This window comes from Periophthalmus magnuspinnatus, chromosome 20 (assembly GCF_009829125.3).
Source record: "Periophthalmus magnuspinnatus isolate fPerMag1 chromosome 20, fPerMag1.2.pri, whole genome shotgun sequence".
NCBI classification, from domain to species: Eukaryota; Metazoa; Chordata; class Actinopteri; order Gobiiformes; family Gobiidae; genus Periophthalmus; species Periophthalmus magnuspinnatus.
In genome coordinates this window covers 1127865-1145657 of record NC_047145.1, presented here as the reverse complement: position 1 = coordinate 1145657, position 17793 = coordinate 1127865, and the positions used below count along the sequence as shown (strand labels likewise).

Sequence of the window (17793 nt, the reverse complement as noted above, 5' to 3'; positions counted from 1 at the left end):
CCTGGTTTTAGGTGAATATTGTGATTTAAATGTGTAAATTATAACAGAATGATCCAGAGATGAGAACCATAGAGACACAAGCTCAATGCAGACCTGTGTTTATCCACCAGAGGGCGCTGTATGAAAGCTTTTGATCGTCAGAAACTGTCGAGGAAATATAAAAACAAAGGTAACGCTGCTGTTTGTTTATATTCCAGATTAAAGGTGGTGGTTTTAGGAGCTTCAGTTTAAACCAAACAAACTCGGCAGAGGAGGTTTGAAATGGAGACACATTTAGAGAAGGTTTTGGTTAATACCTCTGTGGTTATGGGCTTCTCCACATCAGAAAATTCAACTCCACCACAGATTATGTATGCAAATGCTCTTTGTGTCGCTGAAGCTGCAGCTGTATCACACACAGCAGGTTTTTACCTCCATCTTAAACACGACACGAGCTGTGTGAAGACGACATGTTTATGTAACACACGTGTGTGTAAGGACAGGAACAGGAAACGAGAGAATATAAAACATAAAGTCACACAGGGCATTTATTATTATTATTATATTTTAATTTCTATTATTTTTCTGTGTATTGTTATTAGTATTATCAGTGCTATTATATTTTCATTTATATTATTATTTTTTCATTTTTTTTATTATTAATATTATTAGTAGTATTATATTTTTATTTATATTATTATTTTCCTATTTATTATTATTATTGTTATTAGTAGTAGTAGTAATATTAGTTTTTTTCATTTTGTATTATTACTAGTATTGTTAGTGTTATTAGTAGTATATTTTTATTTGCGTTTTTTAATATTTTTGTTATTATTAGTAGTAGTAGTAGTATTTTTTTTATTCCTATTATTTCTTCATCCCTCTCACAGTTAAATGTTACAGTATTTACATTTAACAGTGATATTAACTTGAAGCTGTTCTGTCCCACAGTTGCAGGGGTCATGTTTAAGTCCTCATGTCCCTCAGGGGTCATGTTTAACGTCTTCATGTCCCTCAGGGGTCATGTTTAACGTCTTCATGTCCCTCAGGGGTCATGTTTAAGTCCTCGTGTCCCTCGGGGGTCATGTTTAACGTCCTCGTGTCCCTCAGGGGTCATGTTTAACGTCCTCATGTCCCTCAGGGGTCATGTTTAACGTCCTCGTGTCCCTCAGGGGTCATGTTTAACGTCCTCATGTCCCTCAGGGGTCATGTTTAAGTCCTCGTGTCCCTCGGGGGTCATGTTTAACGTCCTGGCGTGCTGTGAGAGTGCGATGGCGGCGGAAGGGCGTGCTCCTCGCGCGGTTTCCTCTTGCGCTCCTCAGACCCGGGGGTGTGACGGGTTTGTTCACTTTGGTTTTGTGGTTCTTTTTTGTGCAGAGCAGAACTGAAAACCTGAACCTTGTGTCGACTTGTGTCCCCTGAGAATCACTCATGTGTAGAGAAAGAGCCGGCTCTTTAAAACAGCTCTTTTAAATGGCTCTTTCAAGGGACTCTTTTAAACGGCTCTTTTAAACATCTTTTTTCAACAGCTCTTTTAAATGGCTCTTTTAAACGTCTCTTCCAAACGGGTCTTTCAAATGGCTCCTTCAAGGGACTCTTAAACGGCTCTTTTCAGCGGCTTTTTTAAACGACTCTTTTAAACGGCTCTTCCAAACGGCTCTTTTCAGCGGCTTTTTTAAAAGCTTTTAAACAGCTCTTTCAAATGGCTCTTTCAAACGTCTCTTTTAAACGGCTCTTCCAAACGGCTCTTTTCAACGGCTCTTTTAAAAGCTTTTAAATGGCTCTTTCAAACGGCTCTTTTAAACGCTTTTAAACGGCTCTTTCAAATGGCTCTTTCAAACGACTCTTTTAAACGGCTCTTGCAAACAGGTCTTTGAAATGGCTCTTTCAAGGGGCTCTTTTAAACAGCTAACCGGCTCTTTCAAACGGCTCTTTCAAACAGCTCTTTCAAACAGCTCTTTCAAACGGCTCTTTCAAACAGCTCTTTCAAACAGCTCTTTCAAACAGCTCTTTCAACCGGCTCTTTCAAACAGCTCTTTTAAACGGCTCTTTCAAACGGCTCTTTCAAACAGTTTTAAATTTGTGCTCATTTTTACTTTAACACTGAACCGACACAAGAGTTTGTCACATTTCTGCAGAAAAACACATTTAACATCACAACAACCGTCAGTGTTTTAATTATTATGATTTTTATTAAATTCCTGATCCTAAAGTCAAACTCGGTCCTTCTCAGACTGAATCCCTTTAAACACATTTCAGCCTCGGTTTGAAGTTCAAATAAACGACTTTGACTCTTTGTGCACACCTCAGATTCGAATCCCACATAAAGAGCCGAAAGTCCCGCCGCTGCTGAGAACCAATTTGGTGACGGCTCCTTGACCATGTGACCTGGTTTCCGCTGCTGCTGCTTCCGCCCGCGGCTCAGAGACAGAACAGAGACAGAGACAGAGACGAGGGACGAGCCATGACGGACGGGGGGCATCGGTCAGGAGCCTGGGACGTCCGCATGTGACCCACACTGTGAGTACTTTGAATACTTTTGAATACTTTACTGTTTAAGGAACCAGCCGCTGCAGCTTTGTGACAAACTGCACACGTCCAGACGCTTCAGACGCGACTCAAACTTTGCAGAACTGATAAAAAACAAACGCATTTTCCCTCAGTCGTTTTTCACATTTTGACCATTTGGTGACACTTTTATTTGACTTTTTGCACTTTTTTTTCTCTCCGAATAAACCTCCAGATTTGAAATAACGTGCAGATTTATACAGAGTCATTCATCGTCTCATTAAACTCAGTGTTTTTTTCTGCACATTTAACATTTGCACCTTTAATTTAACCTGAAAACACCTGGATTTTTATAACATCTTTTATTTTGATTTAATTTTGCGTTAAATTCTGATCCAATCCTGTCAAACACATTAAAAAACACCTCCTCCCTGGTATTTAACATCATCCAGGCAGGGCATCTGGGTGTTTTTTTACTGTTTTCCTCTGTGTTTGTTGTGTGTGTTTATGTTTTGTGTTGATTTTTATTTAATTGTGCGATAGAAATAAAAATAAACTCGTGTAAAAAGTCTTTGGTTTGGGTTTTCGTCGCAGATTTTTGCTTATCTGGGACGATTTTGGTGTTTTGTGGCAAATGGCAACTCAGCAAGAAGTAAAAAAAAGTACAAATACAGGGGTAAAAGTACTACATGGACTAATCTACTTAAGTAAAAGTGTTTAAGAACCTGTTTAAAAATGTACTTTAAGAGTAAAAAGTGTAAATGTAATGATATTTATTCATTTTTCCTTTGAATTTTGTGTTTTTATTTTTGCTTGAAGCTCAAAAACTTTAGTCAGGATGTACACAGAGGAATGAAGTACTGCAGTGTTGTGTTACTTAAGTAAAAGTACAAATACACAGCTGAAAAGGTACTCAAGGAAAAGTAAAAGTATCACATATAAACAGCTACTTAAGTAAAAGGATTTGAGTTTTAAAATGTACTTCAAGAGTAAGAAGTAAGTGTTTAAAAATGTACTTTAGGAGTAAAAAGTAAAAGTATTTAAGTGTAAAAGTACAGATATAGATTAAAAAATGACATATTTTGTTCAACGGTAAAGATACGAATCGATTTCTTCATTTTTCTTTAGTCAGGATGTACACAGAGGAATGAAGTACTGCAGTGTTGTGTTACTTAAGTAAAAGTACAAATACACAGCTGAAAAGGTACTCAAGGAAAAGTAAAAGTATCACATATAAACAGCTACTTAAGTAAAAGGATTTGAGTTTTTAAATGTACTTTAGGAGTAAAAAGTAAAAGTATTTAAGTGTAAAAGTAAAAATATAGAAACATATTTTGTTCAACAGAAATAAAATGAATCAGTTTCTTAATTTTTATTTTTGTGTTTTTATTTTTGTTTTGAACTTTTAAACTTTATTCAGGATGTTTCCACGAACTTGGTAAAAATAACTCCCCAGATCATATGAAAAGTACTTTTACTTCTCCTATGATTTGAGGGGTTATTTTTACTTTTACTACTTTTACCGCAGTACATTTGAAAGCAGTAAAAGTACTTTATTACTTGTACTGCGTCACTGCATTTATCTTAGTTCAAGTTTATTTCTGTAGCAAATTTAAAACAACAAGCTGAACGAAGTAGCGACTGTAAAATGTACTGAAGTAAAGTACAGACACCTCAAAACTCTACTTAACTGTAGTACTTTAACACGTGTACTTCGTTCCCTTCCACGTACATTTGTTACTGCAGTTCTCTTTGTGTTTCGCCGCCATTTCAACAGGACAGAGTTTGTTTTTCTCGAGGACAAAGCCACGTGCAGGTTTAGAGTCAAACACACGATTCTGTTTAATTAAAGTTTTATTTCTTTATTTCTTCAGCCGATCAAAGTTTTTCACATAAAAGTCAAAACACAAAACATAAAAACATTTAACAGTAAACACAGGGAAAGAATAAAAACACCAGGATGTGGCTCGTGTTAAAGTTTTAAATACCAGGGAGGAGACGTGAGTTAATTATAGACGAGTTTTTTCACATTTAATTAGTAAAACTCTGGATTTTTCATGTTCTAATTATGTAAAAACAGATTTATTTACAGACTTTTGTACATAATTATTGTATTTATAAGGACCCAGGGCCGGTTCAGACTATAAGCAGACTGAGCAGCTGCTGAGGGCCCCGAGTCCAGCAGGGGGCCCCCAAGAGCTCGTACATTTATATTGAAAATGATATAATATTTAAAGTTTTATTGGACACAGGGCTGGTGAGTTTACAGCAGCTCAAATATCCCCCTCAACCGATTTGTTTTAGATTTAAAGTAGTAAAATATCTGCTGCTGCGTTTGTTTTTGAGTCGGGCAGAGGTGAGGGCAGCTCTGTGTTTACACCGGAGCGAGGACCCGACAAAATGTAAATGTAAGAAACACTGTCACCAACTGGAACACATTAAAATCCAACAGAAACAAGGAAAAAACGTCTAGAATTTCAAAAATCTCAGCCCCTTTTCTGTTGTTTTATTTTATACGTTTGTGTTCTGTTTTTGTGGCTTTAGTCGTTGTGACATTTTGGATGTTTTCAGTCTGATATAAACACAAATAATCATAAATAATTGATGGAGGTGAGTCAGAATGTTTTTAAATGTAGATAAACAACAGTTGAGCCAGGAGGGGGCCCCAGTGACAGATTCAGCCTGGGGCCCCCTGAAAGCTGGGACCGGCCCTGTGACATTTTGAGAACTTCAATTCAAAATATTTCATTGTAAATCGCTACGGCAACAGTGGTAATTTTTTCTGGAATAATATAATTTGCATATTTAATGAGTTGAGTGTTGTCCCGGGGTTTGAAGTTTTATTTTATTTAATTTTTTTATGTTTATCAAACCAAAACCTCTTGTGTTTTGTGTTTTTCTCGTCAGTAGAATGTTAAGATGCCCCTCCGCGGGTTCACCCCCCTCCTGCTCTGGATCCTTCCCGTGTGGCGAGTCCTGACGCCGGTGAACGCCCATCCTCCGCTCAGCCGCTGCCATCTGGTAAGACTCCGCCCCCTCTGTCACGCGTACAAGGCCCCGCCCCCCTCCGTCGCGTCTAAACGGCGTGAGGGGATTATTTTCGTATAGTTTTATAAAATTCAGGTTTGGGCGCAGTCAGACCGGCGTCAGAAGAGCGTTTCTTCGAAGTAATATTACTCCAGTAGAAGTACAAAGTAGTGGTCCTAGAAAGTACACAGTGAGAGTAAAAGTATTTGGGTGAACTACAATTACTACAAGTACAAGTACGAGTGACGCATTACTTCATTTTCAGATCTGTTCTAATGTCGTTTCCTCGTCACAAACAGACCTGGAGTTTTGTTTTTATTCACACGTTTAACACACAAACCTGCAGATTTAAACTGAAAACACTCTGTTCCACCTTGTGATGTCATCATGTGGTGATACAGGAAGTGCTCCTCTGTGTTTTTAAACTCCACACACCTTTATTTCTAGAAACATTTGGATCATTTCAGTCCTGGAATTGCCGATTTTACTAGTGAACTAAAGGTAAAAAGAGGAGTTATTAACTTGAAAACTCCCACTTGATGACATCACAAGGTGGAACGTCGCGTTTTGAGCTTTGGAGATGTTACAGACTAATAATAAATGAAACAAAACACAACTCCAGGTCTGTTTTTGAGGAGGAAACACCGTTAGAACATGACTTAAAGCTCCAAGAGTCAGTTTTGTGTCATATAGGACCTTGAAAGCTTCAGTGTGTAACTTTTCTGCCAAAAAATAGACTAAACTAATACCTATTTTTTATGTTTTTATTGGACTGAAACACATAGAAAAATCTGCGTCATTACTCTGAGTGGGCTCGCATCTCCACAAACTCGACTTGTAATTGGACATTTCAGGTGAATGTTCCAGAGTTTGGCTTTAACTTTACAAATGCAAACAAAACAGGTCCAGGTCTATTTTTGATGAGCATCAGAACATAATGTTAAATACCAGGGCGAGGAGGTGGGTTTTCAGTTTTCTAGACGATCTGATTCTTGCCACGTAAAGTTTGGATCCAAAAATAAAATAAAATGGAGCTCTGTGTTGTGTAAACCACGTTCAGTGTTGAGCAACGACACCAGAGGAAACTTCAGAAGTAACGCCCTTTCCTCACAAATCAGCTGACTCCATGTGGCTCCCTCTGACTCCATGTGGCTCCTCTGGCTCCTTTGGCTCTTCTGGACTGTATAAACATGGTGGAGCTGTTGCAATAAAAGTTTGACCTCCGCGTTCGTCCGTTTCCCAAAAGCTCCTCAGTTTTTGTTCCTTCTTTAAGTTCACACGTGTTTTTAGACGTGTTTTTAGACGTGTTTTTAGACGTGTTTTCAGACGTGTTTTCAGACGTGTTTTCAGACGTGTTTTTAGACGTGTTTTTAGACGTGTTTTTAGACGTGTTCCTCCATCTTAAAGTCGTATCTACAAACTGTAAACTGTTTATATCCAACTCTGCAGAGGTGGAATATAACAAAGTAAAAGTACTGCACTTAAGAAAATATTTGAGGTAGCTGTACTTTACTTCAGTATGTTTTAAACTGTATATTTTTTAGTTTTACTTGAGTACATTTTAGAGCAGTATCTGTACTTTGAACTGGAAAAGTAAAAGTATTTTTCTTATTGTGTGAGACCTGCTGAAAAAAAAAACTAAAATATACAAATAAAAACTGAAAAACAAAACGATTGATTCAGTTGTTTCTTTAAATTTCAATTCAAATCTTTATCAAAATCTCCACATTTGAAGCTTTAAAGACTCAAAATCTGTGAGAAATACTTTTACTTTTTACTCTTTAAGTACATTTTTAAACAGGTACTTTAATACTTTTACTTAAGTAGATTTTTCCAGGTGATACTTTTACTTGAGTATTTCTCGCTCTGGTGTCTGTAGACAAGTACACGACTCCACCAGGTCCACTGAGTCACAGGTCGGATCTGTGGAGAGGCGAGCCTGCTCACAGCAAAAACAGCACGTTACCAAAGTACTCATTAGTAATAAAAACACGTAACAAAATAAACATTGGTTAGATGTTATTAATGCCATACTGTGGAACATTCAAGGTCATAACACATTATTATTAAATACAACAACCAAGAAAAATGTCTTCTGTGTTTAAATAAAATGGAGAAAGTAGTAAAAATACAGAAAAAAACCATGAATCAGAGGGTGTGTCCAAGCTTTTGATTGGTTGTTGTATTTAATAATAATGTGTTATGACCTGGAATGTTCCACAGTATGGCATTAACCGCATTTATCCAACATTTATTTTGTTACGCGTGTTTTTATTACTAATGAGTACTTTGGTAACATGCTGTTTTTGCCGTGAGCAGGCTCGCCTCTCCACAGATCCGACCTGTAACTCAGTGGACCTGGTGGAGTCGTGTACTTGTTTCCATGGAGACAGACATGTTCAACTGGTATAAATGTATTTCCCCTGTATTTTATTTGTCTTAAAACAAAATGAGACGTACAGCGTTGGATGAAGTACTCAATTCTGTTACTCGAGTAAAAGTACAGACACCAGAGTAAAAAAAATACTCAAGTAAAAATCAAAGTATCACCTGGAAAATCTACTGAAGTAAAAGTATTGAAGTACCTGTTTAAAATGAGTACTTTGGTAACGTGCGTTCTTGCTTTTGCTCAGATCTGACCTGTAACTTGACCTGGTGGAGTCGTGTACTTGTTTCCATGGAGACACATATATATTAGTGTATCCGTGGCGACAGTGGCTCAGTTGGTAGAGCCTTGAAGGTGGAAAAAAACTCTGTATAAAAACGTCACCAAACCGTTTAAAATAGACAATTTGAATTTGGTTATGATTAAAAACGCTAAATTTACCCCAAACATCTCACACGTTCTTCTTCACAGATGCAGAATACGGCGGTGTGCAACGACCGCCGGCTGTCCTCCGTCCCCGCGGACCTGTCCCAAAACATCGAGGAACTCCAACTCCACCAGAACCACATCACGACACTAACGGACGACTCTCTGCGCCGCTACCCCGCGCTCAGGACGCTTAGCTTAGCCTGCAACCAGCTAACGACGATACAGTCCGCCGCCTTTCGAGACTCGCACGTGCTAACCAGTCTGAACTTCGCCAATAACAGCCTTTCCGTCGGGTTTCACGAAAGCGGCGCGGCGTTAAACGAGCTACGAACTCTACAAAGTCTAGATCTTTCCGAGAATAAATTGGACGAGGAAATGGTGGGAGTTCTGCTCGGGAATCTGACATCCGTGGAACGCCTGAACCTGTCCGGAAATGTCATCCAACGACTGGACGAAGATATATTCCGTCGTCTTCATCGTTTGACGGAGCTGGACCTGCAACGAAATTTTTTATTCGAGATCGACAACGCTTTCCACGGCAACCACAAACTCCAGAGGTTAAACTTGGCGTTCAACAGTCTCCCATGTCTCACGGACTTCCACCTGACGCAGCTGCAGGTTTTAAACGCGAGCAACAATCTCATCGACTGGTTTATTTCGAGACAAGACGTTAACGAAACTTTCCAATTAGAAACGTTGGATCTGTCTCATAACAACCTTCTGTTTTTCCCGTTTCTCCCGACCCGTAGCCATTTGCAAAACCTGTACCTGTCCGATAATCGTTTAAGTTTTTACGAACACTTGGACAACTCCACGAACCCGAACATCACCACTACTGTCGAGTTTTACAATCTGAAAAACTACGCCGCCAACGTCACGGCACAACTGTGGCAGGAGGATCTTCACGGGGACGTTTCTTCTTTGCTAATTTTAGATCTAAGAGGAAATCATGTGACGTACTTCCCGCAAGGATTTATTCAAAAAATGCCGCTTTTGTCCAGACTCAAAATGTCCGTTAACTGTCTGGAGAAACTGAACTTCACTTCGGAGCGGTTTTCCGGGAGCTTGTACGAACTAGACGTTAGCCGGAATGAGCTAAACCACGTACAAGCAAGTGACGACGATTTGAGGACGCTTGGGAATCTGACGTATTTTAATCTGAGCCAGAATAATCTCAGTTTTCTTCCGACGAGGTTATTCCCGTCTTTGCTAAACCTCAGGTCGGTGGATCTGAGCTATAACGACATCGACGTTTGCGTTGAGGAGCCTGTGAATAACTTCTCCCGTTGCGTCGACTGGAAAGACGTAAGAAACTTAAAACAGCTTTATCTAAAAAGCTGCAACATCAAAAATATTCCTAACTCTGCGTTTTCAGGAATGTCGCTTACGCATTTGGAACTGTCGGAAAATCCAGGTTTGAACGTGGAACAATCGCTCCAAACTCTATGGACGACGTTACAACACCTGGGTTTGGGAAACACGAAAATCCAAAACTTTGACTTTTCAGAATTCCAAAGTTTGAAATCCCTGAACATCTCGAGCAACTCTCTTTCCCAATTCCCAACTTCACTTCGGCAAATCGGGCTTAAAAGTCTGGATTTGAGAGACAACGTTTTATCGACCATCCCGGCGGACCAGGCTGGAGCGCTAGCAACGACTCTTACGACGGTTTACCTCACGGGGAATTCGTTTAACTGCTGCCAAACGGAATGGTTCAGGACTTTTGAAAAACAAGAGACACTGAACATAGCGGATAAATCGGATATCAAATGTGTAGATTTTTTCCGCAGGACTCATTTTGTGGAGAGGTTTGACCCGTCGTTGTGTTTCGTCCAGACAGAGCCGTTGTTCTGGTACATCGTGTTGTTCGTGCCGGTTTGCGTGTCGTTCGTGGGAATTTCTGTCATTCTTCTGCTCACGGTGAAGCCGAAAGTGTTAGAAAACTCCATTAAGAAGAAGTGTTTGAAACCCACTCCGTACTAGAACTTTATAAACAAAACAAAAACACTGGATTTATGTCACTGTGTCTGAAAGTTGCGGGTTCAAACCATAGACTGTAGCTACGGTTAGCCGCTACAACTGCTAGCTCATCCAGGCTAGCAGTTATAGCGGCGAATCTGGAGCTTTCTGACTTCCGACCGCGAGTATCATAGCAACCAAAGAGCCAATCCGGAGCGAGGCTGTTGAAGGTAACGCCTCTTCCCTGCCGCACTGATGATTTAGCAGAGAGTGGGCCCTTAGCAACGCTGTCAATCAAACCTGTTGCTAACGCTAACAGGAGCGACCTCGGGGAAAGAAGGACCTGATTTGTCTGTTATTAATGTTCAGATCTTGATTTACAGACACACTTTAGCAACGTCTATTTATATAAACACTGGTCCCTCGTTTATCGCGGGGGTCACGTTCTAAAAATAACCCGCAATAAACGTAATCTGTGAAGTATCGTCTTTATTTTTTACATTATTCTCTCTGTTTTTGTCTGTAAAACCCCTCACCACACACTTTATACACTTTTCTCACACAGGCGTTAACATTTTCTCACATTTCTCTCTCGTTTAAACTCTCTCAAAGTTCAAACCTTCGTAGGCGTCTTTGTCGGTACAGAACGTTTCATCGACATTGTGGGTTTTGTCGGGGAGAAAACAAATCGCAAACGTACAGCACTTCAGAGTCACACTGAGATCCAACGTTTATGTAAATTTGTCTGAACACATTCTGTACTGGACAGGAGACACGGCACGGAGGAGACTGATGGACAATGGTCTACAGTCCAACAGCCAATCAGGACGCACGACACAATGGTCTACAGTCCAACAGCCAATCAGGACGCACGACACAATGGTCTACAGTCCAACAGCCAATCAGGACGCACGACACAATGGTCTACAGTCCAACAGCCAATCAGGACGCACGACACAATGGTCTACAGTCCAACAGCCAATCAGGACGCACGACACAATGGTCTACAGTCCAACAGCCAATCAGGACGCACGACACAATGGTCTACAGTCCAACAGCCAATCAGGACGCACGACACAATGGTCTACAGTCCAACAGCCAATCAGGACGCACGACACAATGGTCTACAGTCCAACAGCCAATCAGGACGCACGACACAATGGTCTACAGTCCAACAGCCAATCAGGACGCACGACACAATGGTCTACAGTCCAACAGCCAATCAGGACGCACGACACAATGGTCTACAGTCCAACAGCCAATCAGGACGCACGACACAATGGTCTACAGTCCAACAGCCAATCAGGACGCAGGACACAATCCACGTTCAGGCAATGTAAAAAAAAAAACGTGTAAAACTGCACAAAAAAATGGGCGAGACAGAGAAATGTGAACCGTGACGTCACTACAGTCTATGGTTCAAATCCCGCACACTGTTGTTGTGTCTTTGGGCAAGTGCGTGTGTGACTTTTTGTTCTTTTCTTTGTCATCTCGTGTACATTTTGTGAATCGATAAAAGATGTGAAACGATCGTCAGTGTCTCTGTGGCACATGATTAAATTAAATTATTAACTTTAACGAGTCATTTCCTGTTAAACTTGTGTCGTCCTGTTTCTTTGAGCCGGTCCCAAACCTCGATAAACGGTCAATCCCAACTTTAAATGCTTTTTGATTTTGTGGCTCAGCAGGTAGAGCCGATTCCCTTCTCCTGATGAGTATTATCACTGTGTCCTTGAGCAAGACACTCCGATAACACAACACTGCCCATGGAATATGAGGAGTTTGGGAGATTTAACGCAAAGAAAAAGCAACTTTTGGCTTTTGTTTTGATATGAATTTCCTGCGTATAAACTTTATGTACATTTTATAATTTCTCAACTCCAAACCACAAACCACGAGCTCTGATTAACGAGATGAGGCTGCGGAGCGTTTACGAAAGACGTCACAACGATTACACCAAGTACTTTCTTAAACAGGTACTTAAACACGTACTTTTTACACTTAAGGTACATTTTTAAACACTTTTTACACTTAAAGTACATTTTAGAATTTAAATCCTTTTACTTAAGTGGCTGTTTTCATGAGATACTTTTATTTTAGTACCTTTTCAGCTGTGTATTTGTACTTTTACTTAAGTTACACAACACTGCAGTACTTCATTCCTCTGTGTACATCCTGACTAAAGAAAAATGAAGAAATCGATTCGTATCTTTACTGTTGAACAAAATATGTCATTTTTTAATCTATATCTGTACTTTTACACTTAAATACTTTTACTTTTGACTCCTAAAGTACATTTTTAAACACTTACTTCTTACTCTTGAAGTACATTTTAAAACTCAAATCCTTTTACTTAAGTAGCTGTTTTCATGCGATACTTTTACTTTTACTTTAGTACCTTTTCAGCTGTGTATTTGTACTTTTACTTAAGTAACACAACACTGCAGTACTTCATTCCTCTGTGTACATCCTGACTAAAGTTTTTGAGCTTCAAGCAAAAATAAAAACACAAAATTCAAAGGAAAAATGAATAAATATCATTACATTTACACTTTTTACTCTTAAAGTACATTTTTAAACAGGTTCTTAAACACTTTTACTTAAGTAGATTAGTCCATGTAGTACTTTTACCGCTGTATTTGTACTTTTTTTTACTTCTTGCTGAGTTGCCATTTGCCACAAAACACCAAAATCGTCCCAGATAAGCAAAAATCTGCGAGACTTTTACTTTAGTACCTTTTCAGCTGTGTATTTGTACTTTTACTTAAGTAACACAACACTTGAGTACTTCAGACTTTTCCAGTTCAAGTTTCCACTTCTAGCAAAAATAAAAACACAAAATTCAAAAGAAAAATGCAGAAACTGATTTGTTTTGTTACTGATTTAAAATGACACATATTTTGTTCAACAATATCTCTACACTTAAATACTTTTACACTTAAATACTTTTACACTTAAATACTTTTACACTTAAATACTTTTACACTTTACTCTTAAAGTAGCTCCTTAAACACGTAGTTCAACTCTTATGTTTTACTCTTAAAGTCCATTTTAAAACTCAAATCCTTTTTCTTAAGTAGCTGTTTTTCATGTGATACTTTTACCTTGTCACCTGTGTATTTGTACTTTTACTTAAGTACAAACCCCTTGAGTACTTCTCTTCATTCACAGTTTGTTGGGGTTTGACTGTGGCCGTCCTGAGATGCAGAAGTGAAGTGATGCAAGTCGTCGCTATAAGCAGCAAAGGAAATATGAAATTTCCTGTTTTGCTCAGACGCTGCAACTGCCCAGTTCACAATTTGAAAAGGGGCGGGGCCTGCGGTTTTGCTCCCATCGAGACGCCGACTCGAGCAACGGGTTCGACCAAACTGGATCTAAAAAACTGAGATCTGTTTGTGTTTGTGCAGAAAGAGACGAGAGAAAGAGATTAGAGATGTTACTGTGTGTGTGTGTGTGTGTGTGTGTGTGTGAGGCTTAACCAAAACGCAACCAAAATACCGCTGTGGTGATGAGAAAGGGTCATGGCGGTCGGGACGCAGCAGAGTCAGTGCAAAAAAAAACAAAACAATCAGTATAAATGAAAAACGACAGAAAGACGGAGCGACGGGAGGATCCTGTCGGTTTGTTTGAGTTCGAGTTCTGACGTTGTGGTTTTGTCGCTTTAGTTTCATGTTTACGAGTAAAAAAACACCTCAGAATCACACGCCGCCTCGACACGCCGGAGTTTCCTTGACAGCAGATCTGTTTAAGTCACAAACGTTCTACGACGGTTTATATAATCCTACTGTTTTCTGGGTTTGGAGACAGAATATAAACTTTTCTGTTGTGAATTCTACATTAAAACCTTCATCCGTTTAATCCGTGTTTATATTGAATTTTGGAAGTGATTCAGACTTTTTTTTTTCTTAGTTCACTCAAATTTTTGTCATAATTTTGGCTCAAAATGTGTCGTCTTGGTCAAAAGCTGAAGAGGCAGATTTAAACTTCGCTGACGCAAGAACAAACTTTTTATTCTGAGCGACAAAGAGGAAATTATTTTGATTATTCTGTCAAATCATAAACTGTTTAAAGAAGCGACTGAGTGACGTCGGCTCAGCTTCAGCTCCAGATGAAGCTCAACGAGGCTCGAGGTGGAGAGAGAGAGAGAGAGAGAGAGTGAGTCATAGCAACGAAAGAGCCAATCAGGAGCAAGGATGTGGAAGGTCACGCCCCCTCCTGTTCAGACGCTGGTTTAACAGAGAGCGGGCGCTTAGCAACGCGTCAATCAAACCTGGTGATAACACTTTGTCTCTCCTTGTCTCTTTCTCTTTGTCTCTCTTTCTTTCTCTCTATCTCTCTCTGTCTTTGTCTCTCTTTGTCTCTGTCTCTCTCCTTGTCTCTCTTTCTCTGTCTCTCCTTGTTTCTCTCTCTTTGTTTGTCTCTCTCTCTCTCTGTTAATTTCTCTTTGTTTCTCTCTCTCCTTGTCTCTCTTTCTCTTTGTCTCTTTCTTTCTGTCTGTTTCTCTCTTTGTCTGTCTTTCTCTCCTTGTTTCTCTCTCTTTGTCTCTTTCTCTCTTTCGCTGTCTCTCTGATTCTCTCTTTGTCTCTCTCCTTGTCTCTCTCTTTCTCTTTGTCTCTCTCTGTGTGGCTGTTTCTGTCTTTCTCTCTCTCTCTCCTTGTTTTTCTCTCTTTGGTTCTCTCTCTCCTTGTCGCTCTCTCTCTGTTTCTTTCTTTGTCTCTGTCCATCTTTCTCTCCTTGTCTCTCTCTTTCTCTGTCTCTCCTTGTTTCTCTCTCTTTGTTTGTCTCTCTCTCTCTCTCTCTGTTTCTTTCTCTTTGTCTCTCTCTTTCTCTCCTTGTCTCTCTCTCTCTTTGTCTCTCTCTTTGTTTCTCTCTCTATGAAAGAAGGACCTGATTTGTCTGTTATTAATGTTCATATCTTGATTTACAGACACAATAGTGAAATAAAAACCCCAGGATCATGTAGAGGGTTAATACGAACATTTAAGACCAGAATTCTTCCGTACAGACAGAGGGGGCGCTGTTTTTAGCAGGTTTAGCTTTGTCCATTTATAGAAACATCTTTGGATCAAAAAAGTTCATAACTTAATCAAAATACAAATTAAAAGTGTAAATGCAGCTTTTGGAATAATGTTACTCTGTGTTTGTGCAGAAGAAAAACACTTAAAGACAAAGGGTTAAAGGTCACTCTGTGGTCACTACCTGCTCGTCTCTATGACGATGTCGTTGCTTTGCCTGGAATGTTCCGCTGTAACATGTGACACGTTTTTCTAAAGAGATAAATTCAGTGTCGGACTGTGGAACATTCACACAATCATCTGACAAACACAGACACGTGCGGCCGGACGAGCCTTTTTATTTTATATTTCATTTCAAAACTGTTAAACGTCACATCTGATTTAAGCCGCGTTTAACAGAAAGGTCAAAGAAAGAGGAAGTGTCGTTTCTCAGGCCTGAAGCATCCGCTGTGTGAAAAAAAACACTTTACTCTGAGTGTCCAGAAAACTACAGCTCAAAAAGTGACAGACGCGAGACACGAGACACGAGACGTGAGACACGAGACGTGAGACGTGAGACGTGAGACGTGAGACGTGAGACGTGAGACACCTCCGGACTGTTTCACATCGAGTCACGATGTTACTGATGCTGTTTGAACGTCTGAACTACAGACTGTTTAAATAAATGGACAGAACTAAAGCAACGAGCGCGTTTCAAATAGACGCCGTCGACTCTGGCTCCAATTCAGTTTCTATTGAAAAAACTGTGTCCTCTCTCTGTCTCTGCTGCTTCAGACTCATTCTGGTCTTAAATGTTCGTATTAACCCTCTACATGATCCTGGGGTTTTTATTTCACTATTGTGTCTGTAAATCCAGATCTGAACATTAATAACAGACAAATCAGGTCCTTCTTTTCTAGCGGTCGCACCGTTAGCGTTAGCAACAGGTTTGATTGACATGTGATTTAAACGTGTGCTCTTTATGGCTCCTCTTTATCTGAGGGAATGTGAGGTCAGAGGTCAGCTGTGCCCAAAGCCAGACTCAAGACCAGACCATGGAACAGCGCCCTCTGCCTGTCAGATCTGACTTATCCCGTCGTGTTTTATATATTTATTAACACTTTGGTTCAGCTCAAGTTGTTTTAAACGCGCTGTAGAAATAAACTTGAATTAAAAATCTGCACAGATCATCACAGACTGAAGGAAAAACACCCGTCCTTTCACCCGTCCGTGTCCCTCGGTCGTCCACGTCTGATCCGTCGTAAAACCCAAAGGTCAAATCTATAAAATGGACAGAACGTTGTAGAAGTGAAGACGTTTTGACACGAGTTTGAACTGTTTTTAGATCAGTGTGAGCCCCGAGCCCCACCTCAGCGTCTGTGTGGTTTTACACAAATAAACACAGAGCAGATACAGCAGCGTGAACCCACCGTGTCACGGGTCCAAATATTTCCACAGAAGCTCAAGTTGTTTTAAATAGTCGTCTTAAAGGTTCCGTATTAGGTCATTTCTCTAATGTTGTTTCCTCGTCGCACACAGACCTGGAGTTGTGTTTTTTTGTTTCATTCACACACGTTTAACAAACAAACCTGCAGATTTAGGCTGAGTTCTTCTCTCAAACTGAAAAAAACACTCTGTTCCACCTTGTGATGTCATCGTGTGGTGATACAGGAAGTGCTCCACTGTGTTTTTAAACTCCACACACCTTCATTTATAGAATCATTTGGATCATTTCAGTCCTGGAGTTGTCTCTTATCTCGACTGAACTAAAGGTAAAAGGAGGAGTTAACATGAAAACTACCACTTGATGACATCACAAGGTGGAACAGAGCGTTTTGAGCTTTGTAGATGTTACAGACTAATAATAAATGAAACAAAACACAACTCCAGGTCTGTTTTTGAGGAGGAAACAACGTTATAACATGGATTAAAGCTACAAGAGTCAGTTTTGTGTCATATTGGAGCTTTAAATTGGCATCTGTCTCCATGGCGACAGTGTAGCCACCGAGCCAAGTTCCAAGGTCAGGTCTGTGGAGAGGCAATCCATCTCACAGTATGAACGCATGTGTTCACGGTGTTTTTATCAATAAATCTGCCTGCGACTGAACAAAGACGGAGAAGGTCAATGCCATACTGTGGAACATTATGACATCTCCATGGAGACAAGAACGTTTTAAAGGTCCTATATTACGGAAAATTGACTCTTGTAGCTTTAATCCATGTTAGAATGTTGTTAGTGCATCAAAAACAGACCTGGACATGTGTTTTGTTTCATTCACATGTTTGAGTCACTTTATTATTAGTCTGTGACATCAACAAAGATCAAAACGCTCTGTTCCACCTTGTGATGTCATCAAGTGGTAGTTTTCAAGTGAACAGCGACTTTTATCTTTAGTTCAGTCAAGATAAGTGACAACTCCAGGACTGAAATGATCCAGATGATTCTATAAATGAAGGTGTGTGGAGTTTAAAAACACAGTGGAGCACTTCCTGTATCACCACATGATGACA

The 17793-nt window shown here is 39.8% G+C and overlaps 1 protein-coding gene across 2 annotated transcripts; it reads left to right on the top strand.

Annotated features, from left to right (window-relative positions):
• The first annotated feature begins 2405 nt into the window (after positions 1-2405).
• Positions 2406-11880, top strand: nrros (negative regulator of reactive oxygen species). Of its 2 annotated transcripts, none has more exons than XM_055230018.1 (3): positions 2406-2499; positions 5395-5508; positions 8372-11872. In XM_055230018.1, the coding sequence occupies exons 2-3, from the start codon at positions 5407-5409 to the stop codon at positions 10310-10312; spliced, it is 2043 nt and encodes a 680-aa protein (XP_055085993.1). In that variant the 5' UTR covers positions 2406-2499; positions 5395-5406; the 3' UTR covers positions 10313-11872. The 2 variants fall into 2 exon arrangements, with proteins under 2 accessions (XP_055085993.1, XP_033841821.1); XM_033985930.2 differs by having other exon boundaries at positions 2412-2499; positions 5398-5508; positions 8372-11880.
• Positions 11881-17793: the final 5913 nt, after the last annotated feature.

Excerpts from the sequence above, each read along its gene's own strand:
- nrros (XM_033985930.2), top strand. The coding sequence starts at position 5,407 with ATGCCCCTCCGCGGGTTCACCCCCCTCCTGCTCTGGATCCTTCCCGTG. Across the intron at positions 5,509-8,371 it reads CGCTCAGCCGCTGCCATCTG|ATGCAGAATACGGCGGTGTG; the intron begins GTAAGACTCCGC and ends TCTTCTTCACAG.